The 27,289-nt window shown below is 35.0% G+C and overlaps 1 protein-coding gene across 7 annotated transcripts in view; it reads right to left on the reverse strand.

Annotated features, from left to right (window-relative positions):
* FOXP1 (forkhead box P1) overlaps nt 1-27,289 on the reverse strand; it is a 664,237-nt gene that overhangs the window by 19,732 nt on the left and 617,216 nt on the right. For 6 of the 7 annotated variants that reach the window (XM_051980779.1, XM_051980771.1, XM_051980754.1 and 3 more), the window contains 5 exons: nt 25,002-25,089; nt 13,751-13,834; nt 2,403-2,604; nt 2,214-2,293; nt 1,513-1,614 (listed from right to left, as the gene is read on the reverse strand). In XM_051980779.1, the coding sequence (XP_051836739.1) occupies nt 1,513-1,614; nt 2,214-2,293; nt 2,403-2,604; nt 13,751-13,834; nt 25,002-25,089 (556 nt within the window). The remainder of the gene's footprint in view (nt 1-1,512; nt 1,615-2,213; nt 2,294-2,402; nt 2,605-13,750; nt 13,835-25,001; nt 25,090-27,289) is intronic. The other variant, XM_051980761.1, reaches the window with a different exon arrangement.

Consider the following 27,289-nt stretch of genomic DNA (forward strand, 5'->3'; position numbering starts at 1 on the left):
AAATACTAGCTATATTTTATTCCCAATCATTATTTGACATTGGAAAGGAATTAACTAGAGAGTACAGAGTGATAATGAGAGAAAATTCTCCTAAAAAACACACTATACTTGCACTATCTTATTTTATGATTATGTATATAACTTTGTAAAGAAAAAAATAGTTATTTAGCAAGGGTGTGTGTATGTATCTTTCCTTCAGATGCCATATTTCCTTATCACTGATCCATTAGAGGACCTCTCTAATTTATATAGCTTAGGTGATAATGTTTAGTTATTCCTATCCTTATGATAATGGATTACCTTCATTTGAAAGGGAGCTCTTTGGTTCCTAGGAATTGGCTGAGGAAAAAAAGAAAAAGAAGGAAGAAAGGAAGCAAGACAGACAGAGAGACAGAGAAAGAGAGAGAGAGAGAGAGAGAGAGAGAGAGAGAGAGAGAGAGAGAGAGAGAGAGTGTGTGTCAAAGAGAAAGCAAGGGAGGAAGGAAGGAAGGAAGGAAGAAGAGAAAAAAGAAGAGAGAGACAGACACACAAACAGAAAGAGAAGAGAGAGAGAGAGAGAGAGAGAGAGAGAGAGAGAGAGAGAGAGAGAGAGAAAGAAAGAAAACGAAGGGGAGTTTACTGGAACTTTGTTGGTCCATGCCCTGAGATTACACCATAATTGAATCTCACTAGAGATGGAGTGTCCAAGATGAGCTTTCTTTATCCTAAGCTCAATCATACAAACTCATAGAATAAATGAGTTGAATGAGACCCTACAGATCATTGCAAAGAGAGTTAAAGGAAGATTCTAATATTTTCTTGTTCAATTAAGAATGAAGACATTTATCTGGGGAAGGGAAGTGGTGACTAGGTCAGAAGCTAATTCATGTTGTGAAAGACAAGTCCATCATACCCCCCCCCCACAAAAAAAAAAAAAAAAAACTAAACTAAAAACTAAAAACCCCACCATCAGTCAATTGAAAAACAAATGATCTAGCTTATAATATTTTGGTTTGTCCCATCTCATGGGTTAATTTTTATTCAACCTAATTATAAACCACAGAGTTATTATAAGATGGTAGACTATTTTTCCAGGTATCAATTGGTCAACTGGTTGAGAAACAAATTATTCATCTCCACTAATGACAGTTGTGGGTGAAAGGCTAGAAGAATGAAAGCTTTGTGTAAGTAACAAGATGAGCCCAATATAACACTCTATCCCTTTATCCTACATATTCCAGCTGGAAAGATAGAATTTCACTGCTAAGAGCAACAACCACAGATGAACTGGTATAATCATGGGAGAGAAAGCCAATAATGAGAGGCTTCAATTAGTGCTTTTCAAAGACGGAAGAAGTTTCCTGCCAAATCTCAAATCATTCCTGTGGATGAGATCATTTTTGTGTGTCAAAACAAGCAATATAGATTTAATGCCCTCGTGGTGTGACAACTGTATCTTGTCATCTGTTGGCGTTGTCTATTTTAGACATAGCTAAAACCAAAGACAAGAGGAAGGTGTATGAAAAGACTTACCTTCCACGTTGCTGCATTGCGCCGGAAGTAAGCAAACATTCGCGTGAACCAGTTATAAATTTCATTTAGGGTTAGTTGCTTTTCTGGAGATTCAAGAATAGCCTATGATATGAATAATAATGGAAGAGAATTTATGACCATTTCATCACAATCATCATCACACCTTTCTTTGAAAATATCAAACCATTGTGATGTGGAGCAAAAATCCTAAGAAGACTTTCACAAAACGATCTAAGATTAATGGTTGTATTTAACAGTTCAATAGCAAAATTCAAAATGGAATTATCTAATTGTTTTGAGTTTTTATTTCTGTTTCCTTACAGAAATATTAATTTATTAGTCATTCATAAAGCAGAATCAAAGAGAAATGCAAAACATTTCACTAGCTGATTAAAGCTCAGTAATTATTTAGAGCTCAGATTAATTCTAGGGATCAGAGATTACTGTAGCTTGTGATAATTGACTTGCCATCTTTAAACAGGCTCATTTTCACTGTTGTGTGAAATGAATTTCCTAATAATCACATCGTATTGTAATACTTAATCAAAAGCAATTATGTTATATATTGCAGTTTTAAAAAACCTTATAGAAAAGGTTTGAGCATGCCTGCATACTAAACGGTTTTAAATCTATTTCATCAATATAAGATGTACATAGACATTTGTGCTTTTTTTGGTTCTCTTTTGGGGGAATTTACTTACCTGCCTAATTAAAGATGCATATGTAAAGGGTGGTCTAACTTCTGCGTTCTTATAAAATTCTTGGTTCTGCGCAATGTCTGCTAAATAAGAATCATTGTTCTGTTAATTTTCACTTCTACAACAATCAAAATGCTGGCATGTCATGATTTAAAAGGGGAGATTTCTCATGAAGGGGAGTTAAACAGTTACCTGAAGAAATGGGCACATTGTATTTATCTGAGTACCGCCTTCTGATGGGTCCCACATTGTGCATGCTGGTGGTAGTGATGACAGAAGGTCCTTGGGTGACAGGAGTGATGGGTGTTGTAGGGGTAGTAGGAGTATGAGGTAAGCTCTGTGGAGAAGCCTCCGATGCGGTTTTGGAGAGTGTGACGCTTGAAACCAGATTCAACTAGGAAGAAAAACAAGAGACTGCATTGGAAAGACCGCCACAATAAGAAGTCATTGAAAGACATGGAAAAATAAGCCAGTGGGTGCATAGCGAGGTTTATTACTGTGAAGACATCAGGAGAACAGGAAATTATCAATGGAGGCCCAGGGGAGGAGTTTCCACTGAAAAAAGACAATTTATCTGTGGTCGTGTATCTTTGACAGAAATGATCATCCTTTTCTTAAACCTGGGCTAGTTCTTGTGTTCAGATAGAAGGATAGCTGGGAAATGGTTCAGTCCCTCCTCGCCCCCTCCTCTCCCCCCCCCCCCTTATATCTAGAATTGATCCTGAGAGAAGAGTGACTAAACACTTGACCAAGAAAGAACTCAATTATCTTCAGTCCCCTTTAAATCAAACCTAACAATATTCTTGAAACCAAAATTGTACTAAAATCCATTGACCATGAGATAAAAATCTATAACAAAAATGACTGCTGAGAGAGTTCTGAACATAGGCTTTTCTTTAAAACTCAGGGCATTTTTGAAAAATGATCTTTTTCATGATTCCAGTGTATGAATGTATAAAAACCCAGTAAGGTTATTTACCACATGTATTAATTCACATTACAATGATATTTATAGAGATGGGTGTGTCTGCTGATTTTCAATTTGTAGAGTTTTCTAATTTAACCAACATTTATTAAGCACTTTCTTTGTGTCAGACACAGAATCACTGGGTGGGAGATAAAGATAAAAATGAAGAATCCTTGCCCTCAAGGGCTTTACAATCTACTGGTGAGACACAACATGATCAAAGATAAGAAAATATCAAATGGATTTTAAAATAGAAAATAATTTCAAGAGGAAGAGAACAGCTGGGAAGGAGGGGGCATTATGAAAAGCCTCACTAGTCAATGGGATCTATGTTAGTATTGAAAGAAGCTGCAGTTCTATTAAGAAGCTAAATGACATAGCAGTTATGGGCATTTGTTTTTACTTTGAATATCGGCTGCTTACCAGAGTTTCTGGGGCACAAATTAGGTGTTTAACTGAACTGACATGAAGGGAGAGAGGAAGTATCTTTCAGGTATAAATCACAGAATGGACAAAGCACTGGGGCACAGGTAGGTGAGCAGTTTAGCTGAAGTACTGAATCCATGATGGAGAAAACAGGAAATAAGACTGGGAAGGTAGATAGAAAGCATATGAAGAGTTTTAAATGACAAGACAAGTTCAAGTGGATCCAGCTAAGAAAAGCAAAATATTTTATTACAAAAGTTTCAAAGAGGAGCAGATAGGGAAGGAGGGAAAAAATCGGAACAGAAGTGAATGCAAGGGATAATGCTGTAAAAAATTACCCTGGCATTGGTTCTATCAATAAAAAGTTATTTAAAAAAAATTTAAATTAAAAAAAAAAAACAAAGAGGAGCAGGGTATTAACTATCTGTGCTTCTATCTCAAAATATTCTGACCATTATTCTGAACAAAATGCTCTATACAAAATACAAATAATTAGAATTTGTTACAATTCCATAGACGTTTCAGTGCACATGTGGGAGAGATGGGGAAGAACAGACTTTTAATTTGGCTATTCCAAAAAATAAAAATGACACCTGGTTTTAATACATTTCTTATAATAGCAGGCACAAATGTTTTGATGCTCAGATACATGCAAGTAAAAAACAAAAACCCCTACATGCTTCACTAATTTATGCTTTATATTTCCAAGACTATCAATTATGAATGGCCTGAAATCTGCATTGATAGAAGTTCCATATCACTACTCTGATAAATCAGTTCTTTAATATATTGCTGATGAAATAATTTTAAAATAGTTTTATCCTTCATAATAAACAACACTTGGATAAAGTATTTATTTATCTGTCTCTATATTTCTATATCATGCCACTTATGAAGGGTTGGTTGGGGGTAGGATATTTTGTTGATCTGTGATTAAAATTAAAATATATACAGGTGGACAAATATATCTAAAAGATCCAATTTCTACATCATAAAAAGAATCTCAAAAACATATTTGCATATTAGAGATTGTAAACACTTATTTGGTTTCTGATGATACTGGAAAAATAGTTAAAACAATAAAATATTTTATTAATCATTGTATTTAGAATTCCATCACAGTTTAATATTTTATGTACTTTTTTGTTTTAAGAAGAAATTTCAAAAGATTAGAAGATATTAACTTCTAAAATAAAATACAATGGCAAAAAAAGCAGAGATTGGTCCTGGAAAATAATTTTGTAATTCTGTAGGAAAAAGTTAATGAATTGCTCACACTTTGTAATCAACAGAGTTTGTGCCCCAAGGAGGTTACTGACAGCAAGAAAAGGCTCACATTTACCACTAAAAAAAAAATCATGGCAACAATATATATAATAACAACGAAGTGGAGGAAAACAATAGAGTCAGGGTTTAGCGAGTAAATGAATATTGTAGTACAACAAGGGAGTTTGAATACAACTTAAATCAGAGAAATATGGTAAGTCCATGATGCAGAGTGAAGGAGAGCCAAAAGAATAATATACACGTGTTTAAATGAAGACATACTTAGAGGCAATAAAACCCAATCTCAAAACTATTATCAAAAGATTGAAAGAAGGGGCTTAACAAAATAAAAGTGGAAATTAACACGATTGTAATTATTCTATCAAACAGTCCTCCATAATGGTTTATAGTAGATATATGATTTTCCAAAGAGTTGTTTATTGAAAAGTTTATCATGCCAAAACAAAATGGATCAATTAAAATATCCAGGGCACATTTTAATGCATTATTCTATTTTCCATTTTCCATATGTAAAACAGTAGTTGTTTACCAAACTCCACATATCTCATCTTCCACTTCAGTTAAATTGTACCACATCTTTTTTCTCCCTTCCTAGATTAAATCCACCTCTTCTCTGCTCCTTATATCTACCTCTTGGAGATCCTCCTTACCTCAGGTGGCATTTTTGGGGGAAACACTTTTCTGGATTCCTTTCCCTCTCCTCCATTAACAATCCCTTTCCCTCAAATTACCTTGTTTTTACTTATCTATGCACATGTTACATATGCACCTCAAATAAAATATCTTAATTTCAAGGTCAGGAGAGAGAGAGAGAGAGAGAGAGAGAGACAGAGACAGAGAAAGAGAGAGAGATAATCTCCAATGTCTTCTAGAACTTAAATGTTTTCTCTTAATGGAAGATGAACTAGTGACTCTCCATCAAGTAGAACCACTTATTTAAAACAGTCTTTTTACCTGTCCCCAAGCTGCCCCCCTCTCCTTTTTTGCTGGTTACATTTGCAATTATCCAATCACAACCTTCTGAAGGGCTTACATTTACCTGACTGCTGGCCAGGGTTAAGGGAGCCAAGACTATGGCAATGGAGAAGAATAAAGCCAACTAACCCCCATTGGGATGCAACCCATGAGCTTGGTTTCATTAGTACCATACTCAAAAGCAATAGAGTCAGTCTGCCACAGTCTACATAAGCATCAATTCAAGCAAAAACTCCAAAGAAATTAATTCATGAAACCAAGACTCTCTGCAGATGTGACTGTGCCAGAAGGTCCCTACTTGGAGCCATCCTGCTTTGAGGGGGGGGGGGGGGGAAGCATGGTAGCAGACAGACTTTTAAAATGGCAGAGCTTATCTTATGATTTCCTTAATAATCAGCTAACAAAGTGAACAAATCATTACCACTTCTAATTTGGCTTATAGGCTCCCCCTTGGAACTAATTTATTGGAGAGTGTTTTTTTTTTTAAGTTTGCATTTATACTGCTTGGTTTTTTTCTTTGTAATTTAAATATATTATCTAGTTTTTTATGAATCAGTAGGTCATTTATCTTTTTTTTTTGTGAAAGAAGGGATTCTAAAATTTAACACCGGGTAAACACTAGCTTTCATGATGTCAGAGTATACCAACACTGTTAAATTTCAGAAGGGGGAAGAAAAAGATCAAACTCACTTGATTTTATTTCTGATGTACAAAATCAAAGTCCACTCAAACATTTGATAAATGCTGGTAAACCCAAAGCATTTAGGTGTCTGTGTATAAGGACAGTGAATGATTCTTCCTTTGGAAAAGTCATAGTGATAACATTTCATCCATTTCAAAAGGTGTTCAACTATTTTACTTTATAAAAAGCTTAACACTTGGTCTGCTTCTACTAGAAGACCAAAAAAAAAAAAAATTTATAAAGGTCACTATTCTCCACTGGAAGAACTGAAAGTCGGTAACATTTCTTCAAGCTTTGGAGCACAGGTAGCAACTAGAAATAAATAGTGAAAAAGAGGAGAGCGAGAGGGGACTTTAACAGGCTTGACAAATGACACTGTGATTCACACCCACTGCTGGGCTGCTACTAATAAGCTACAGAGGAAGCAGCCAATCTCAGCTAATTACCAGATAAAATTGTATTGTAAGGACTCTAATTAGGAGATGCTTATGGAGGTGATCTAATGATTAAACACTGCATTCGAATGACCCCCACCATCAATGTGCAGTGGTGCAAGATGTCACTGGAATATTTTGTAGAAACAGTAATTCTATTTCAAGGAGGGGAGGCAGTAATATTTGTAATAATGGCTATGAGGTAAACTAATTAAAAGACAGTTCCTAGAGGAAGAGTGTGGCTTGGAGCAGCTGTGGCCGTTCCAAAACAAAGTGCCAAATCTCAACAGAGGAGCTGCAGTCAAGTGGAAAATTTCTGCCTGACCTCTGCTCTTGCTATTAATTTGCAGGAAAACTAATGACACATATACATATTCCCACAAAATTGTTCTAATTGCTAATTTGCCAAAAGAGCCCAGTTTCCAAATTAAACATGACTGCAGTCTGTGAGGAAAAGAACACAAGACTGGGACTCCAGAATATTGGGGGCTTCCTCTCTCATAACCGTCAGTGACGTGCACCAACTCCCAAGTCAAGAAAATAGTGACCATGGCGACCCTGTCAGCTGCTACCCAAGTTTTACTTTTACCCCTTCTGTTTGATGATACTATCAACTTGCCTTGAAGAGGGAATGATCTTATAGGGCTGAGGTCACAGGAAAGAGAATACTAGGAGGGTGGGGGAAGGATTAGAGAAAGGCTCTATTTTCATCCCAAACTTCCTTTTTATAATTAAGGGGTATCTAGAAAATGCAGACAAAAAATTAATTATGGAATTAGAACATAAGCACAAATTATGAATAGTGTTGGTTTTGTTGTAATCTTGAAATATTCATCTTAATTGTAAACTATTAAATCTTAATATAATCATCAATTAGAAATGAAAGTGTGTGTGTGTGTGCTTGGTTTCTGATTGCAATTGAGGTTTTAGAAGATAATTATACAGGGGCAAAGAGCAGGAAGGGATTGGACTGGGAGGGTTTCTTTTCCTGATGGAAACCTGATTTTTCTTATTGTGTTCATTTTCTATTTAAAAAGAAGTTGCTATGTTTAGAAAAGTCGGTAACACCTAATATTTTGTTTGCAGCAATTTCCATCATGTGGTGATTTCAGCTTAAGATAGCCTCTCTGAAACTTTCAGAGATTCATGTCACTGAAGATGGCCGAAGAAACTCAGAGTTTTATTATTTTCTTTGTATTAGGAAAGTTATTTGCACTTGGAAGACAGATCTCCTCCCCTGGAAGTTGAGCTGCTAAATAATAAGCAAGGAAACATTAACTAATAGAACATTTCCATAAGCTATTATGATTGTATCAACCTTCAATATCCTGCCTAATACTTTTTATTAACCTTTACTGCTAAACAGTAACCTTCCTTTTCAAGATGATGTGTGAGTCACCAACAATTTTCATAAACAAACCAGCGAAGCAACTTGACAGAAATGGACTTGTTTTAAGTGGCTCCATAAGAAGTCAATTTTATTTTTGTTTGTGTTCATTTCTGTCTTACAGGAACAAAAGCCAAGGCTGAAAACCAAGTACCAAACGTCCTGATTGTGCAGAACAGTAGGACAGCGTGGCTGGTTTGGGAAACCAGCTTGTCTGCCATCAGTACTGCTGGTCAGATCAGAGCTAAAGCTGATGCTGTAACTGCTGAGAATGTCTGGACATTAATCACTCTTCTTTAAAACCTGTTTCTAAAGGCAGCAGGGGAGTTCCCACACAGAGGGGAGGGCAGTGCAGTGGGTGGTGGCCTAAGGCTTTGTCAAGAGATGGTGTCTTCCTTTACTATTTTAGTCTGGACACACTGCTATATTAGATGCTGGCTCTGGCAAAGAGTGATCATTTAGCAGGTGTTATTATTGGCAGTGATACTAAAGAAACCTAAGTTGAGGAGTGGGACTTAATGAAAAACAGTATATAAAAACGGCTTTTGTGTGCCGTACTTGAGAATCTCTTTTTACCGCTGTATTACATTATTTTTCAAACTATAAAGTATAGTTACTGTAACTAGAATGCTCAGTCATTACTTCAACAGTTAAAAGGCTTTTTGGATACTTTGTTTTTACAGTTGCTAAAAACACTTTCCAAACAGTCCTAATTGCTATGGTAGAGTAAAAGAAAATACATAAAAAAGGAATATCTAACAGTGCATTTCATATAAAACGCCCAAGCTCCTGTAAATGTTTTATGTCAATTTCATAAAGATGGATGTACTACCAGGTACACATAATTACTTGTCCACTGGTATAAAAGAATGTTATTTCCCCCCCGTATAGTGAGATACACTTCAATATTAGGTAATATTCCAAAGTAGACTGCGACTTTAACCAATATCATAAAATATCACTTATGTTTTCCCTAACAGTGACATCTATTAAAGTTTTTTTTTAAAACTAATTTAAAAAAAAGTCAAAATGAAGAGATGATTGGGTTATTGTTAATTGTTTTGTAGTGTGCACAATGCTCAAAGGAAATATTTCAGTAGATTATACTCTAATGATTACAGCATTTATTTTGGAGGAGGTAAATGTGAAACTCCTTGGGTAAAAGAAGTAAATATTCACCTTCTAACAATAAGCAGTTATAGTTACTTAAATTTTGGGCTGAAAATATAACTGCATTCAAACCTATGACCAACATACATCAACCAAATTTATTACAATATATTTTTAATTTACTATAAATATTAGTCATAATCTTAGTAAGAAACTTAGAGATTATTTAATACCAACTCTACCTGAAACTCTACTTCTCCACAACATCAAGGATAAACTGATCCTATCTCTGCTTGAATACCCTCAGTGAAAAAGGTATGATTTGCTCTCAATGCATCCAAGCAGAAACACTCAAAAGAGTGGAATTCTTTTCTGTGTGCACACATACACTAAGACATTATCTTCGAAGGGGATATTTTGTGTGTATCAGCAACTGTTGCTATATATCCTAGTCACACAGCAAATGTCTTTCCAAGCATGGGTAATACTTGACAAATAGGCAAGCTCCTGTCTGACTTTCCCTTCAGCCTTAAGTATTCTTTTCCTTCCTTTTTTTTTTTTTTATTTTCTTGAAATTTCAGGTGCTCCAAATCCTCTCATGCTTTAATGAAAGGCTCTGAGATGAGTCTCATACACTAACATATTGCCCTCTTAAGTATGTTTTTCACTTTAAGCCTTATTTCTATATTGTGGGGAAGGATTTTATTCTCCATTAGGGAATTCTAGAAGTATGAGCAGGCAGGTGGAAATGGAATTGTGGAGAGTCACCCCTTGGAAACCTGGGGTAAGCACCATGAGAGCAGGGCTGGCTTTGGTTTGGTCTTTGTATCCCAAAGCATTGACTGCAATTCATGGGATAAAGTAGGAACTGAACTGACTTGAAAACTTGCCAAGGCAACTCAATTCATGGATAATTAAAAAGAATGACCCTATTTCTGATGTATTGAGGTACAAAATGAGTAAAAAAAAAAATAAAAAAACAAACATTATTTAACAATTCTGGATTGGAAGGGAGAAGAGAAAGTACTTGTTTTAGTAGACAATGCTAAAAAGAAGGTCTCGGATATGTTGTTATTCTGAGTATCCAAAAGTGCTAGAGCAACTTATATGATGAGGAATGAGGACACAAATGCTGGGCAAAGAGAATTCCTTCCCAAGTAAGAGGCTTGATTTTACTTTTTATAAAGTAAGCTGAAAAATCCTTTAACCAGAAACAGAAAAAATATTTTTAATAAACTACCATACCCTAGTTAGGCCATAATGTACAAGTCCGTATATTCTGCTGGGTTTGAATCCTTCATCAAGAATGGTTGAAAATGAAGAGATATACATAAGGATATTAATCCTGACCCACATCTAGTATTCTATTATTTAGGGAGGAATAAATTAACCACACATGAAAGTTCCATCCAACAGACATGGTCACCAGATATCCCCGGAACCATGAAGTTAAAAGAATTGGGAGTTTGCAGGGCATGCGTATTTTTTTCACAAGGAAGACAAAATTTATGCAAAATATCGTACTTCTATATTTTATAATTAATTTCCAGATGCTTCAGCTATACATATTTTAATAATTTCTGATTTATAAGATGGTATCTATAATAAAATTTTCTATTTTTCAATAAATGAAAAGAAGGCAGTTTCAATCCAACAACAGAATGTCACACAATATAGGCCTGTCAGGCACCAATTTTTACTTCTAACATGTAAGTTAAAGGATAAGGAATTTATAATGCTGCCTGTGAAGGAAACCACTTTTCATATACAAATGTGATCTTTTTTTTTTTTTTCAAAGGGTAATACAACAGTACATTTACATAAACTAATCCAAACAATCTATGTATTTGACAATGGCAAACCTCACACAGACTGCCTATTGTTGGTTTACATCTTGGAGTTCTTTATGTTGGCTTGTAACACTGCTCTGGCTGTCAAAGGCTTGACTTGGACTCTAAATAAATGGTTATAGAAGTGCTGTGCAGCGATATTGGACTTCTTTGCAAAAGAAAACCTGCTGTGTATGAATTCAAAAGCTATTAATTTTTCAGTCAAAAATATTCGTGCCTATTTCTTTTAATAAAGAAACACTGTGCTGAGCAACTGAGAGATAATGTTGACTAGTGGTACAGAATTTTCAATAGAGCAGTTAAAAATAAATTTAGTAGGAGGTCCCCATCAAAGCTATAATTTTCTAGAATGTAAAACATTTTTTTTTAATACCAATCAAGACAAACCTTCTTTCCCTGTTCATTTTTTTTTTCAGCTGCCATTCCCTGTTTATTGGCGGCTTACCACTAGTCTTCATGGCGACACCAACTGGTATTTTTGTAGCCGATTTCATTAAAGTAGGCTTGCATATGGTGCTGCCTGCCAATACTCTGAACTGATCACTAGTTGAGCAATACGTGACTCCTTGCAATTATTTCTCCTTAGTTTTTAAATCCCTCTTCCTGAGGGGGCGCTGCTGTTTGGAAAGGCTCCTGTGTCTAGTGTTTTGCAACCCAAGCATTATTCTGCCATTGTTATTTGTTATCCATCTAGAAAGAAAGAAGCCAAATCTTATTCTCTCCTCCATGTTGCTAGGTCTACATACGGAAGATCATTCTGAAAGGAAGCTTTCACCTTCAGACTAGAATGATTTGAAGATTTTCAGATAGTTTCCTGGCAAGAAGTTTTCTTTGCGACTGGTTGAACTCATCTGACAAGAGGTCATTCAAGTAATTTCAGGGATTTAATGAATTTGCTTCACTGGGTTCAAGCTTCTCCTAGATCCCTTTCTAAAAGAAAAAGTTGTGTGACCAAGAGAGTTGACTTTGGATTCCCCAGTTATGTCAAGTTGGGGAGCTGTTTTCTAGGAGCCTTCACATGACTTTTGCAGCCATTTATTATAGAATACATGGAAATGGAGAATTCTTTTCTAGTAAAAATGGATGTGCAGAGTGTTTAATGATTTTATGTTCTATATCTCTGTAATGTGTTCTGTTTCAGACATTAATTTTGTCTGCCAACTGCATCTTGGCAGGCTACCATATTTGCTGGGTTAATAGTCTGACTCCGTTTTATTTCTATCACCATAAATCATACATATATGGGTGTGTGTTTGCTTTATTTATAGAAAAAAATCAGTCAAAACAGATAAACCAATACTTTGCCATTATGCTGCATCATTGCATATTGATTAAAATTGCTAGTACTAACTATAGATTGTCAACGCTCAATTAATTTTCACACAGTGACTCAAGGCAAAAATCAAATAAAGGCAGTGTACCTTTAAATCTGACAAATCTTAAAATCAAGAACCAAAGCACTCTCTCCATTTTGAATAATCAGTTAAAACTACTAGGAAATCTTAAAGAAATATACAAATTTGGGAAGCACAATCATTAAAGTACCAATTTGTAATATAAGATGAGGCCCAAGGAAAAGCCTTTAGTTAAGATAATACCATTCAGGGTTTAGATCAACTACCTACACTCAGAAGACAATAGGCTTTCATTTAATATTACCCATTTCTACATGAAGGCTGATCACTTTGAAGTCCTTTTAAGTTTAATTCTCTTACTCCTAGGTTTGGAATGAATTCCCTTTCACTCATCCCTTACTCTAGGAATCTATAGTTTTCAGTAAGACTCGGGTCAAATGCTATATCCCTCATAAGGTTTAACTGAGGCACCCAGATACTGCAGAAATAGTCTTGCAGGCTCAGAGAATCAGAGAATCGGGAAGGAGCCTTGGAATCCATTAAATGTGATCCTCATTTTAAAGATGAAGGAATTAAGAATGGGCGAAGTTAAGCAATTTTCCCAGAGGGGTCAAATAGTCAAAGTCAGACTGGAATCTATGAGCTTGGACTGCAGAGTCAGTACTATTTCTACTGTTTCATGATGCTTTATTTGTATATGTTTTATACTCAATTTTAGAAAGTAAGTAAGTATGCTTACTTTACTATCTCTCTCCTCTCCTTCCCCCCAAAAAATTTATTTTTGTCTCTGCATCCTTAGCATCAAACTCAGTGCCTGGAAACACAGTAGAACATTAAAATGCTTATTGAGTGAATGAAAAAAAAAAAAAAACTTTCAAGCGAGAGGAAGAGTGAGAAATGATGGATTCCTTAAAATCAACCCAAGTTAAAATCTTCTAGTCAATGTCATATGATTACAGAGAGGCAATTTCTTTCTTTCCTTGACACTTTTTTGAAGTGAAACATACTTCTTCTTGGACAGAAAAATGGGAGGTTTTGAGTTTATCGTCCCACATATTAGTACTTACAGGCTGAGGGGTGGCTTTGGGTTCAGTTGACTTTACATGGAGATGGGTCATCATCGCTTGTAGGCGCTCTTTGTCTTTTGCAAGCTAGAAGGAGGGCAGACAAGGAATGTCATTATTTTTATGAATAAAATACATTACAACTTTAACATACCAAATGATGCTTATTTTTAATTAAACTGTTGGCACCACAGCACATGACCAAACAGTTTTTATTGCTTAATTGTTTTGAAATCTATATGCCTATTGCCAAACTAAAACTAATTTGTGATGCCCAGTATATTTCTCAATACAAAATGCATTAGGCTCTTAACTGGGGAGCTCTAGACCTGCTGGCACCAAGGGGTTCATTGTAGCTCTGACAGCTAGAAGACAACAGTGAATCATGTCTATTAACCAATCCTACTCAGAGAAAAGCCAAGGGAAAATGAGTTATGCAGCTAAATCTCATAAATTCTTTGTTGCAACAGTAAAACACAGACACACAGACACATACACCCAGACAAATGAACACAGTTTATGCAAAATTAACCTCAAATTTGTTACACACATCCTAAAACAGTGGTGAAGTACTAGGATATTCATAGAGTGTGAGGGCAAATATTTTCTGCTCTAGGAAACCACACGACAACTAACAACAGTGCATAGAATGTCAGGTCTCTCTTTGGAATGAAGTTGGAAGACGCTCATTTTGTCAAAATTCCAAACCCCTCATATACTTTCATCTAGTCAGGATGTAATTTTCTCCTAAAAGAAAAGGAATTTTTCAGCTCTTTGCAAATAGTAGTAGCTCACTAAATATTTGTTGAATGATTTCCCCTACCCTGTCTAAGAACAGACCTTGGGGGGCGGATTTGCTCCTAAAGTATTTTGATAGGCCAAGAAAAGATCTGGCAAAAGGAGCTAAGGGAAAAGTAAAGGCACTTTTTTGCAAGAGAGAAAGTAAAAGTAGGAGAGAAAAGATGATAAAGGAACAATTGAGCAAAAGGATAAGGCGCAGACTTGAATCCACTGAGCCATCCCTACAAAAATAGTGGGAAAAAAGGGCCAAGTTACAGATTCATTTTGAAAAGGGAAGTCATATTCATCCCAATGCTACCTGGGGTGTAAGAGCGGAAGAAATGCTTCAAGGCTAGATGTAGTCTGTCTTCGGACAATGGATTTTTGTCCTGTTATATAATTAATCCAAGAATCATTTAAAATCAATTAAGAATGAGATTTTAAAATTAAATTGTTCTTTTAAAATGGGTCCAAAAGCAAAAGGGAGTAGAAGACATTTTTATCTTATTTTATCCTAACTGGTTGGTCCATTCCAATCCATATCACATTAAATTTCTTTTCCCCTTGTAGTTCAGGGAGAAATAAAAAAGCCTTAGAGCCTTAGCATTTATCTTTCAACAAACAGGAAATGAAAATGTTACCATATTAGGAACAACTTTATGTCACTCATGCTCTGTTCTCTAGCAAGTTATTGAATAGCCAAACGAAAAGATGTTCACAATACATAATACTAAAGGAATGTGAGGTTTCCAACAGTGATTCAGCGAGAACAATTAAAATGTCAGGAATGAAGGTCTTTCTGCAGGAGTACTTTGTTTTATATGTAAGTTTCTCTAGATTTAGGACGCAAATGTTTCAAAATAGCTAGGCTTACTTAAATCTACATATTGGTCATTAAGTGAGAAATGCTGAAATATAGATATACCATTTAAAAAATTAGTTTATTTATAACATCCAAGGGAAAAAAAAAGTTGATCTTTAAAAATATACTGGAAGAGAATAGAGATAGGGTCTGAATTTGTGTTCATTGTTATAGAGATTCTTGTGAAGAAGAAGAAATTCCCTCTATCGACAGAGGTCAATCCCTTTTGTCTAACTGACAGTCTATAGAGGGTTATCTAGAGTAATAAGAGATAAAGTGACTGGTTAAGCAGAGGTCACACAGCCAGTTCTTGTCTAAGGGAAGACTTCAACCTGGGTCACCTCTGAGTTCAAGACCAGTTCTTTATCTGCTGTGTCACACTGTGTCTTATATTTCCTAGAGAGGAACCCCAAATTTTAAATCAATATCTGAGATTAATTAGAAGATTGAATGTATAATATTAACTGATAAAGGTCCCTGGTTTTCTTCAAGTTTCTGCTAAAAATCCAACTTCTATAAGAAACCTTTTCTAATCTCCCTTGAAGCTACTGGTATCTCTTTAAGATTACCTCCACATTATCATGTATACATCTTGTTTGTACATAATTGTTCATATGCCATCTCTCCCATTCCATTGTGAACTGCTTCAAGGCAGGGGCTGTTTTTGTTTTTTTCTTTTTTGTTTTTCTGTATGCACAGTACCTGGCATACAGTAAGTGCTTAATAAAAGTTTTTTGACTTTCTATGTGGTGAATTAGGAGAATATAAGCATCTTCAAGAAAGGGACCATTTTGGCTTTATATCTATCCTCAGTGCAAGTGATAGGCACTTAAATAAATGTTTGAGTAACATTTCATTATTCTGATTAAAGTTGTATCATATTGGTTGATTATGATTGAAAAGGCATGGTGGAAAAGTGATATTAGGCTGAATGAAAATGCATTGCTATTGCTTAGGTCTAAATTCAAAACCAAAGCTATAATCAAGTAGATGATTGGGTCTTTGTTCCAGGATGGAAAATTTAGAGGGCATAAAATACATTGGTTTAAAGGTGTTTCCTAGCCTACCCACTCTTATCAGGGTCAACAGTGGCAAGAAATAGAAGCAACCTCATATTGGGAATTACTTACTTTCCTTTTGCAGCATCCCCTATGAGCCTACACTGCAAGTTTCAATGGCATTCCAAGCAACCGTTGCCCCAGGTTCAGAAATTGCTGGACATCTCTAATAATATTCCGATACCATTATCATAAGGATCAGTTTTCCTTAGTTGGCTTTCCCTAACAACTCAATTTCAGTGCTTTTCCCTTCTTATCTCCTATTTATTTTGATATAGTTTGCATGTAGCTATTCGCATGTCATCTCCGCCATTAGACTGCAAGGTTCTTGAGAGCAGTAACTGCCTTTTGTCTCTTTTTTGGTATCTCTAATCCTTAGCACAGTTCCTGACACAGAGTGGGTACTTAATTGTTTGGTAAATTCAAATGGAATTAGAATGTTCCGTTTGCAGATTGTTTCACCCTGGTTTTACCTCTTCCATTATATTTTACTCATTTAATTGGCGCATATTTCTTCTGGGCAAGAGAAGAAAGTACAACACATTAATGGAGACTTTAATAGTTCAGAGCTTTGGGGGGTAAAATATTTCATAAAGTTGGTTTAAATGAAAATTACTTTATATTCTTGGAGTTTGTTACTGAATTTTAATTATCAATGCCATCCCCTTCTCTTAAGCTTTACAAGTTCTAAAGAATAAAGCAACAAAGCATGATCCTGGGACAAGGGTCAAAGGCTCCAAGTATGAGGCTCAAGACAGTCACTTATTGGCTACTTGAAGCTATTAACTTGACATCTCAGATTTTTCTTCTGTAGAATGGGAATGATACTTGCATTTGTAACTTGTCTCAAGAACTCATTATAAAGAAAGTGCTTTTAAATGAAAGCATTTGAAAATATATCTACTCTTCTGTTGCATTAGCTATTATTGTTGGTAATAACATTAGTAAATGTACAATATTTATATAAGTGCTACTCATGCTTTCAATTACTGCAACTTGTTTCTATATGTGCGTATACACATATACACAAAACACTGGAGAAGTGTTTAAAATTTTTCAATGATTTTCATGTATTTTTAGCTCACTGTATCCCCACAACTAAATCAACTAAATATCTCCATTCTCTATGTTTGGAATCATTAGAGTAAGAGAATATGAACAAGAGATCTTTGGTAAATATATTTCAGTACCTTGAGAAACACAAGTTCCCATGAAAAGAGAACAAAAATAGAGCCAATAAACACACAGTGCACTTTCTCTAGCCAACTTCCATTGGGGGTGATTTTTTTCAAAGTAATTTAAATGTTAAGACACCCATTTTTAGTCAAAAGTAGACTCAGCATAGGGTATTATAAAGGGAATGTGACAGAATTACAAATGGAGTGACATGATTTAATGACAAGTAAAAAACTGATATTTATGTTTTTATTTAGCAAGTCATATATACATATATGTATATACCTTTCTTTACATGTATATTATAATAGCAATAGTTATATAACACACAAATGTTAGTAAGAAAATATTTAAATAAAGAAACTATAAATATTGTCCTTATGGGACTACTGTTTCATAACTGAATGCGGCATCCTCAGCTGTGTTTCAAAGAATCCTGTCTCTTTTGAGTTCACCCTTCACTTTGAAGCCTTCCTTGCTCTTCTCATCCATGTATTAGTAGTTCCCCTTTGTCCTCTACTCATTTGTATAAATGATGTTTTGATAGAATGCAAGCTCCATGAAGAGAGGGACTATGTTATTTTTATCTTTGTAGCCTAATATCTACCATGAAGTCTTAATAAAAATTTATTATTAAACTGGACTGCCACTACAGGAGGCACCTTCCCATTAAGAAACAACTGGAGAGAAAGTGGAAGCTTGGTAAATATGGCAGACTGCTCAATAGCTTCATGAACAAGCAATTGTGAAACTCGGAGGAATAAAAAGGAGAACAATACATCAGACTTTAAAAACTGGCCCATGAAATCAGTTCTTCTGCCTGCTCTCATTTATTTTGGGCCCTCAGCATGGACAAGAGTTTTTCTTCCTTGGCTTAGCTAGTTCTTCCTCCTTCTATCATTAAGGCCTAACATTGGATTTAAAATGTATTAACTAAGTTAAGCAGTGGAGAAAAGTTGGCTATTTTGGCCATACTGATCATCCTTCTTTGCAGAATAGAGAGCTCTATCACCATCTTCAAGGCAAAAAACAGATGAATTAAAAACCCATCCTTTTGATATTGGATCAGACTCATGATTAAACTAAATTATTTTATATGTGGTCATAACAACTAAATTTGAAGTCCCAATTTGATCAGTGTATGGAGTAGGAGTGGAAACTGTATTTAAAGGAATGAAGATTTCTGTCTGAAAAGAATTCGTAGAAAAGGTAATTACTTTTTTTGCTTTGTAGAATTTTTGAGCTAGAAGAGAGCCATTCAAAAGGAAAACAGAGGCCTAAAATAGAAGCCCGTGACTTGCTCATGGCTAGCTGCATCATATGTAGACGCTTTGTATCCAAGCCCAGCTCTTGACTCCTAATCCAATATTCTTTCAACTACACTAGCCTGTTTTCTCAGGAATTAAAATAATACACTTTTTGGCTTTCAAAATTGCTATGAATATCCAAATACATTAATCCATTTAAGGGTAATATATACAAGGAAGGTAAACATAAGTCTCTGAGGACAGAAAAACTAGGGCAACAGTTTAATCAAGAATAAATCAGAGGGGAATTCGTTTGTCAAAGTGAAGACTTACCAAACATTTATTTTTGACCCAGTCAATAAAACCAACAATTAAAAAAATAAAAGGATTCCCCACAGTCAAAGTGAATATTTTTAAAATAACTTCTATAAGCCCTCTATAATGCTCAGGTATTGGACAATACAAGATTCATTTCCCACCAATCTAAAATTTTCCTTACTTTTATTGTATTCTGTCACCATCTTAACATTCCTTAAATGTTATTATTAAAGATTCTCTTGACATTTAAAGCAGACACACACTAATACTCAGTCATAGTCTAGGAATTCTAATGCTCATGTAGTTAGACAGCATTTTAAATTATGAAAAATAAAATCTCTTGGTTTATAATGCAAGACATGGGAGTGAAAAATCCAAAGTATTCCCCTCCCCCTTTTCTCTCCCTTATCTTTGGTCACAAAGCAGTTGAAATCTAAAGGCATGGTGCTATTAGCACCTCCCCATCATTCATTGGAGCTCACTCAGAAGAAGTCATAGGGGCTTGGCAGGCCACAGATGTGAGGAAGCTCTCATCAACATTGCCCCAAATGGGGTTACAGAGGTCTAAAAATGGATACTATTAGTGATATTATCAGAAATGGGTTTGATTACAAACAGAATCATTTAAGGAAGAAGTTATTTTATGTAAAATAGCTATAGTAATTGCTTTGTGATGATTTTAATGCCTCATTTTGTCATCAGGACATGTATCATTTTCTCCTTGCTGATTCTTCACTCTAGCCTACAGTTCTTAATGCCAAGATAGTTAGGGAGGCCTTATCCACAAGTCTATTTTTGGCCTCTTAAAGTAGAAAGAACACTGAGTTACTAAGACCCTAGGTTACCATTTAATCAACATGGAAGCAGAGCTATAGGGAGGATGGCAAATAATTCATAGAATGTTCACCAGCTGCCACCAGTATCAATTTATAAACTTTCCCACATTTCCTCAAGAGAAAAGGGACCATGAGGTTGTCTCTTCCTACTTACTGAACATCTGGAATGATGTGTCCTTGACTTTGTGTCTCTCATTGACCTAATTCAGTTGAGACCATAACATGCCTCAATTGTTAACATGCATGTATGTGTATGTGTGACCTTCCAAAAAACACGGAAGAAACAACCAAACTTGGTAATGATTTAACAATCACAGTGATCCCATTATAGAAATCTAATTAAAGAAAAATAATGATGATGATGACTAGTATTTAATATATCTTAAGTTCTGTAAAGAATTTTACAGGTATCATCTAATTTGATTCTCATAATAATCCTGTGATATAGTTGCTATTATTATTCTCATTTTACAAATAAGAAAACTGAGATATATAGAGATTAAATGACTTGCTCAGTGTCACTAAGTTAATAAGTGTTGAAGGTAAGATTTGAACTCAGTTATTTCTGACTCCTAGTCCAGCACCTTCTATTGGCTAAGCCACTTAGCTAGTAGTCTATGATTGATGGTAAGCAAACAGCTATGCCACTGGATTTTGAGGTTTGTTTTGTATTTTTAAGGTTCTCTAATTTACTAACTAGGGGTAATGTTACCTTTCTCCTAAGAGTAACTAAATTAGTCTTTGCTGATTTCTTTCAAAACCTTAATATTATTGGCTAATAATTTGCAGAGAACTAGTGGCCCATTTTATAAACAGCAAGTAAAAGCTATTTGAATTTTCTATAGATTTTGCAAAAAAAAAAAAAAAAAAAAAAAGGATTTTATAGAGTACCATTAATTTGTGCTATTAGTCCATTTAAAAAAATTTAAAGAGCCATATTAAAAATATTTTGAGGGCTGCCATTTAGGAAAAGGATTATACCCTGAGGTTACATCTGGAAACAATGGTGAAAGGTAGAGAAGAAGCTATTTAGGCTGAATAGAAGGAAACATCTTCCTAATAACTAGAGGTATCCAAAGAGAAAATACTAGGAAGAATTCCAGCAATGGCTCCCAGAAAGGGACACATGGAGGAAATCCTCATTCAGGTCTGGTCAGAGAAGATGACCATTAGTCACTGCCTGCCCTGAGATTCTGAGAACCAGCAACTATTCTGGGTCTGATCACATGGAAATGTTCAGAGCTGGAAGAATTAGGAACTCCCTAAGGAAAAACCTCAATATTCCTAGATATTACCTAATCTCTTTTTCCCTTAATGCAATTATTCCAAACCTTTTAGGACTTTGCCACATGTCTCTTTTAAAAGTTTCAGGCCACATAACAGTTTTTCGAATTCTGATAATTCAAGTTAATTTTATGACCCTGAAGAACCTTTCTGATATAAATCTGGCATTTGTAGTATGAAGTTAACCTTGGAATAGAACAGCACATCTGACCACCAGACAGTAAACAAGAAAATAAAGATAGCAAACTCAGAAATACAAACTCTGGTTACCACAATTTTTGCCATAATCTATATTCCCATGCCATATTACTGATGGTTCAGTATTTGACTAAGTAGTCATTTAAGGGATCCAATTCCTGGGGCAGCTAGTTGGTGTAGTGGATAGAGCATTAGCTTTGAAGTCAGGAGGACCTGAGTTCAAATTTGACCTCAGACACTTACCACTTCCTAGCTCTGTTACTTAACAGCAATCGCCTCAAAAACAACAACAAAAAAAAAAGGAATCCAATCTTTTCCACTTTTTACATGTCCAATGGATGAACATCCACTGTAGTAGTTGAAGCAAAAGATTTTTTACAATTTCAAACCATGATACTCTCATTCAGCTAAATTCTTAGCATTTTTCCCTACCCCCTCACCCTAGCAGCTTATAGTCTTTTACTCAACTATATGCAGGGAGAGGAGGGGAACAACTGCCAGATTATCAGATATTTTCTGATTTTTTCTTTGACTTTTGTTTTTCCTCGTATCTTCTGTTTTCCATATCTAGAATCTACTCATTTGCAAAATGGGGGTAGTAGGCTATGAATGAAATGGATGGTCTTAAATAATAATAATGGCAAGTCATTTTGGAAATTCTATATATACTTCAAATTCATGTTAAAAGCCTTGATGAAGATATCCTCAAATCGATATGAGGATAAAATAATTCACAAAAGGATGCAGTTTTTGAAGAGAAAGCAGAATCAACTGAGCCTAAAAGGTAGGCTAGTCCCGAAATATGTCCCATGTCCTGTTATGTCTCCTATGGCATGTATATTAGGAAATCTTCCCTTCCTTCCCCTCTCCTCTCTTCTTTATTTTTCTATCTTGGTCTTTTAACTTTCTCAATAAATATAGTGCCTGGGATTATCGAAGGCATTTAATATCTACTTATTGTTTATTGGCTGACAAATCCTTTTTTAAAGTGTTAACCAGTCTAAAATCTTGGGATGCTCAATTTATTATCTGTGGTTATTTCCTTCCATTCTGTTCTCCATAAGAAAATATTCTGTAAATATCCTTAAATATTTTCCATCTTCTAACTTCTTAACACTGTCTTTCTCTAGCACAAAACTTTTGATCTGGAAAAACCAGTGGAGATCACCTAGTCTAATATCTTTATTGGGTACACATAGAGTCAATATGTGAAAACTTTTAGTGTTACCTGGAGTTGGTAAAGAGGGGTGCCAATAGTAATAATGGCTAGACATGCTTCCTAGTTTCTAGTAAAAAATATGGCAGCCCTAAGAGGATGGAATGGAGATAAGCACTGAGGAAAGAAAAGGGAGAGTTAATCATGTTGAGAAGACTAGTAATGAATGAGGTCAAAGCAGCCAGGGCACTTTATTCCTGCAACAATGAATTAAGAAAAATATTCCAAATTTTCATTTTGCAAAGAAATAGGGGCCATAGAATTAGCTCTTTTTTTTTCATAAATGTGACAAAGTCCTTTTAATTTAATTACTAATAAAAGACACTTCTTTGAAACATGATAAAAGATGTACAATGGTGAAATTGAGGGCCACATGGCAATTAAAACCTTAGCTCACCTGAAGTTTCTGTCTATAGGATATAAAATCACTAGAGTTACTACGGTCTGGAATTCTTTCTATCTTCATCTCAGTCTCCTGGCTACACACACTTCTTTAACATTTTAGCTAAAATCTTATCTTCCAAAGGAAACCTTTTTTCCATTAATGCTAGTGTTTTCATTCTGTTGATTGGCTCTAGTTTGTCAGTTGGTTGTATATAAGTGTTGTATATGTGGATGTTTTTACTTTGTCTCTCCCATTAGCTAGGACTTTCTTTTAAGCAGAGATTATCTTTTGTTTTTCTTTGCATCCCCAGCATTTAACCCACTGTCTGGAAAATAGTAGCTGCTTACAAGCCACTTTTTGACTGAATGACTAGAAGTAAAGGCTGAGGAACAAAACGGATATAGCATGACTAAATGAAAGCCTAACATAATCCCCAATTCCTCAATTTTAGCCAATAGCTTCAGCTATTTACCATCTAGTTCTGAATCGGGACTTCTGACAAGTTACAGTGATGATCTAATAATATTCTACTTCCTGTCTTCTACCCATTCTATTTTAAAAACCAATTATAAAGTAAACTACTCAAAGGGGGTAAGAAAGATAAAGCAGAGCAGCAAGAAACCAGGACAATCCACAAACCAGATAATCGGTGCTTCAACTATAAAAGATTGAAACAACCTCAAGCTGGTGATATGGAATGATTCTGTGAACCATAACAAATCTGTATACCAATTGAAGTATGAGCCAAGTATCAACTAATCCATATTATTAACTAAATATGGGATAATTATGAAGTAATAAACATGAAAATCAAGAGCAGACAGGTACTATTTCTAGAAAAATGGAAACAAACAGTCCCAATCTTCTGCAAATCCAACTTGCTTTAATTAAACTGTATCAGTATGAGCTGGTGAAAGACAATTCATTCATTTCAATCTCCCAACAAATCTGAGCTATATTTTTTTAACAGTCAAGAAATACATTACAGTAACATTTCATTAAAGAGTTTGAATAAGATTTTGATATTTTGCTATTGGGCCTTTAGTTTTAATAAACCTGATAGTGCATTAAGTTTAGACACTGTTCTGAATGATGGTACAATCTTAACTGGCTCAGAAAACATTAAAATTTGGCAAATCCTTAAGCCAAGACAGTCACTGTAAGATAAGTTGATAACCAATTTTAAAATTCCTTTCTGTCTTGAAGAATCACAACAAAAAAGTTTAAGTGTGTTTTTTTGCTGATTTTTCTCTGCAACTATTTGAAGCTGTAAATGACTTAACTCAGTAAAATTCCAAATGTAATTATCTTCTGTACTTAGCCCAGGGCTTTCCATATATCTCCGCACTGCTGTCTTGCATACAAAATAGGCTTTTCGATGGCTGCTGGTAACTATATAATGTACAACATTGTTTTAATTTCCCCTCCTCTGCTAACCTCTTGCCTACACACGAGCATGTGTGTACACACACACACACACACACACACACACACACACACACACAACACACACTCTCTCTCTCTCTCTCTCTCTCTCTCTTTCTCTCTCTCTCTATTCCCAAGTTCCAATTTCTGCCCAGATCAGGCCTGTTGTAGGCAGTTTGTGAATCATCTAGTAAGTGGAAGAAAAGAAGCTTCTCCTAGTTGACCACATTTAATCAAGAAAAAGGATAATCGAGAGATGGTCACATACATATAAATATACTTAAAATTAATATTGCAGTTTCAAAAATAGAAGTGAGAATAAATTTTCTCAAGGGTTTTAAAAATTACAACAATAGGTTTTGAAATATCCTGTTCCATCAAAAATGAGTGGACCAGAATTCGTTACAGCACTGTAAAGATTTGGAATTTGATTAATATTGAGGTAATATTAAAATAAATGTTCTTTTACCTGGAGTTCTAACTGCTGTACAACCTGCATCTGTACTCTACATTGAGCTGTACTTCTATCGTCCAGCGCATGCTCATTGTTGAGATGTCTGCAACAATACACAGAAAATCAGTAAGTGAAATGGACAAACAGAAAGGAAAATCATTAGGAAGATGCGTAATCAAACTGTTGATTCTCTGGTATATGCCCCAATCCCTTATTGGTGCATGGTCTGCCCTGCTAGTGATCACCATTGATGACTTCTGTAGTCTATTTTTAGCATGTTACAACTCATGGATATAAACTTCTTTGAAAGAAAAATCCTACCAAGTATTTATCTGTCATTTACTCTGTTGAAAGGAAAATTAAGGAGGAGCTAGGGCCATACTTCAAGACTATGTTGATCCTTATTAGGTACACTTTAGGTGAGAGTAAAAACATGCAGATTAATTGTATATGGGAGACCAGTTATATAAATTTACTTCTAAGAAACAGTCTTAGAGAATTAAGGGGTCACATTTTAATTATGTATACATTTTAATCTATAAAAGTAAATGTAAAGAAAAAAACTTGCTCAAGAATGGGAAATACATTTTAAACACATGGTATATGAAATATCAATGAACACATGCATGCAAAAAAAAATTATACCATTAAAGAAAAAAAAAAAAGCATGATTTGAGGAAAAAGCAAAATTAAAACAAAAAAGAAGTTGAACTCTAACAGAAATTTAGCACAGCTCCTGGACCTTCTTCATTTCCTCATTTTCTTATATGAATGTAGTCAAATCTGAATTATTCAGAAGCTGGTTAGCCAGGTTAAGGATATCTGGGCCTCATGTGGCTACTTCTCTGATTATGTCTACCTCCTTCCTGACCATTTCCCTATTCATTAGAACCTCCAACAGAGAAAAAGTAACAAAGCAAAACTCAAATAAGTCCATTTTTACTGTCATTAGTGGCTCTGACATAAGGTTTGGTGAAGAAAATTGAAATTAGTGACTAAAATAAAATTTGTGGATCATCACAATTGCATATACTGGTGCTATCCTGCTACCTCATTATTATGGATAATGAAAAGTGAATTATAAAATGAACTATTTGTATGTCTACTGTAAAAAAGAAAAAAGAGAGGCAGAAAATAGAAGACCTGTCCTTGTTACATACTGGCTGTGTGATCCAGAGCAAATCATTTAATGTTGTCATAGTCTTCCAGGCAATTCTCTAACTATAAATTAAAAAGAAGTTGCTGACCTGCCTTGATGCAAGTTTTCTGCTTCTGGGAATTCTTATACAAATGAAACCACAGGTCTAATCTCGAGCTCTATAAAGAGGCTATCTTTTGATTTCAGACTAAAATTTATTTGAATTCTTAAATAAAATAATGATATATGGAAGATATGAGCAGGAGTTCTGAGTGGGTCACTTCACTTAGATTTGATAACTTTGGTGTGTTTTCAAAACAGCCTGTTTGTATGGTTCAATCCTTCAACAAGCCTTTATTTTTATGCTATGCGCCTAACTGTTCCCAAGAAAGGAAATCATCTAAATACTGTAATTGTCATTTTAAATACAGAAAACATATCACAATTCCTGAACAGCTCACACCATCCAAGTATTTAATAATAACAAGAATGTGGCTATTTCTCATATATAGAAACTGTTAAAGACATTTAACCACAAATACAAAATGAATACAAATTCTACAGATATTAATACTCATTTATATCCACAAAAGAGTAATTCAGAGCCATTCCAAAAGGAAACATTATGGTGTGCTCCATTAATGTACCGCCAAGATAATACCTCAAAACCTATAGTGCCAAAAAAGAATGTATTTTGTTGTATTAAGAAAATAAAGTCAATGAAAGAGAGAGGTTTTTTTTTTTTTTTTAAGCTGCCTCTCCTTATCTTGAAGAGCACAGAAAATTAGAATCTATTCCTGGGTTTTAGACCTTGGTGGGACATTAAAGATCATAGGACTAAAATCTGGGTCCAAATAAGTGAGCTGAGTTGGCCCAGATCACAACTATTAGCCCAGAACCTGAGCTTCCTTACTTCCAATCTTGTGCTTTCAACAACCACACAACATGTTTATTCAAGGTGAGAAATAAAGAATGTTTCAAGCAAAATACATTCTAATAGGCTCTGTATCTTCTGTGGCTAAAGAAAGCAGACTAATTTATTCTGTTGAGTTAACTAATCTTTTCAGTTTAGGGGCTTTTTGTTTGCTTATGGTTTTTTTTCCCCCCTGCAAGTTACTAGAGGATCTCTCTTGTAAAAAGCTCAGAAGTTCATGTATATAAATTT

This window comes from Antechinus flavipes, chromosome 1 (genome assembly GCF_016432865.1).
Source record: "Antechinus flavipes isolate AdamAnt ecotype Samford, QLD, Australia chromosome 1, AdamAnt_v2, whole genome shotgun sequence".
Lineage (NCBI taxonomy): Eukaryota > Metazoa > Chordata > Mammalia > Dasyuromorphia > Dasyuridae > Antechinus > Antechinus flavipes.